This window comes from Penaeus monodon, chromosome 19, assembly GCF_015228065.2.
Source record: "Penaeus monodon isolate SGIC_2016 chromosome 19, NSTDA_Pmon_1, whole genome shotgun sequence".
Taxonomy (NCBI): domain Eukaryota; kingdom Metazoa; phylum Arthropoda; class Malacostraca; order Decapoda; family Penaeidae; genus Penaeus; species Penaeus monodon.
The window spans coordinates 36,784,187-36,785,067 of NC_051404.1; the positions used below are offsets into that span (position 1 = coordinate 36,784,187).

Consider the following 881-nt stretch of genomic DNA (forward strand, 5'->3'; position numbering starts at 1 on the left):
ATGCGCGCGCGCTTGTATTTTAAGTGTTTTTAGAAGTGTGTGTGGGAGTCGCAAGGCAAAAAGGACATTGTTAACCTTCCGCATGCGGTGCAATTGCGTCATTGCACTGATGCGGCGTAGAGCATTATCCCACAAGTGCTTCGTTTCTGTCCCCGCCCCAGCCAAGCGCACTCCGAGGGCTTTGCCGTAAAGAAATATGAGTATGATTGTACGATATGTTTTATCTTGTTTACCTTAGGAGTGGAAAGTCGAATGGTAATGCAAAGTAAACAATGCAATTTGATTTGTTTTAGGAAAAAGAGAAATGTCTTGCTTGTTGTATGTGTGACCTGAAAAAGAAAATAAAAGGACAAAGGAAATTGATGGACATGTAGGAGGAAAGACAATTTAACTGATAAATGATAACGTAAGAGAGAATTATAGAGTTTGAAGGGAATCGACAGGTGACGACTTAATGAGACGAATGTAAATGTTCTCACACACGCAATAGCAACTCGTTCGCAATAGCAATTTGAAGTGTAACCATCCAGACAGAGATATATTGTACGCTATGACCCGTATTCTCAAAATCCTTTCCTCTCTTCCAGATGATTTATCCTGGCGACCGCGAGCTTACAGAGCGCGAACGGACCAACATCTGCTACCTGGCTTTCCCCGACAGTAACTCCGGCCTGATGGGGAATGTCCAGTTCCACTTTCGCATCCGCCAGTGCCCGCAGTCGAATCCCTTGCATACCCGCCCGGCCATTCATCAGTACAATGCCACGTGTCCGACGAGCATACAGGTACCTTTGTTTATTTTCTTGCCAGGTCATCTTAGGTCGCGTTTGTTTATTAGTTTTCACCGACAAACAGAGGAGGGTAGCAGGTGTTCACGTTAA

The 881-nt window shown here is 44.7% G+C and overlaps 1 protein-coding gene across 1 annotated transcript in view; it reads left to right on the plus strand.

The window, feature by feature from the left end:
- The window catches only part of LOC119585207 (protein DENND6A-like), a gene marked incomplete at its 3' end in the record, with an annotated part of 41,697 nt that overhangs the window by 36,198 nt on the left and 4,618 nt on the right, over positions 1–881 (plus strand). Inside the window, 1 exon segment of the mRNA XM_037933858.1 lies at positions 588–785. Within this exon segment, the coding sequence (XP_037789786.1) occupies positions 588–785 (198 nt within the window).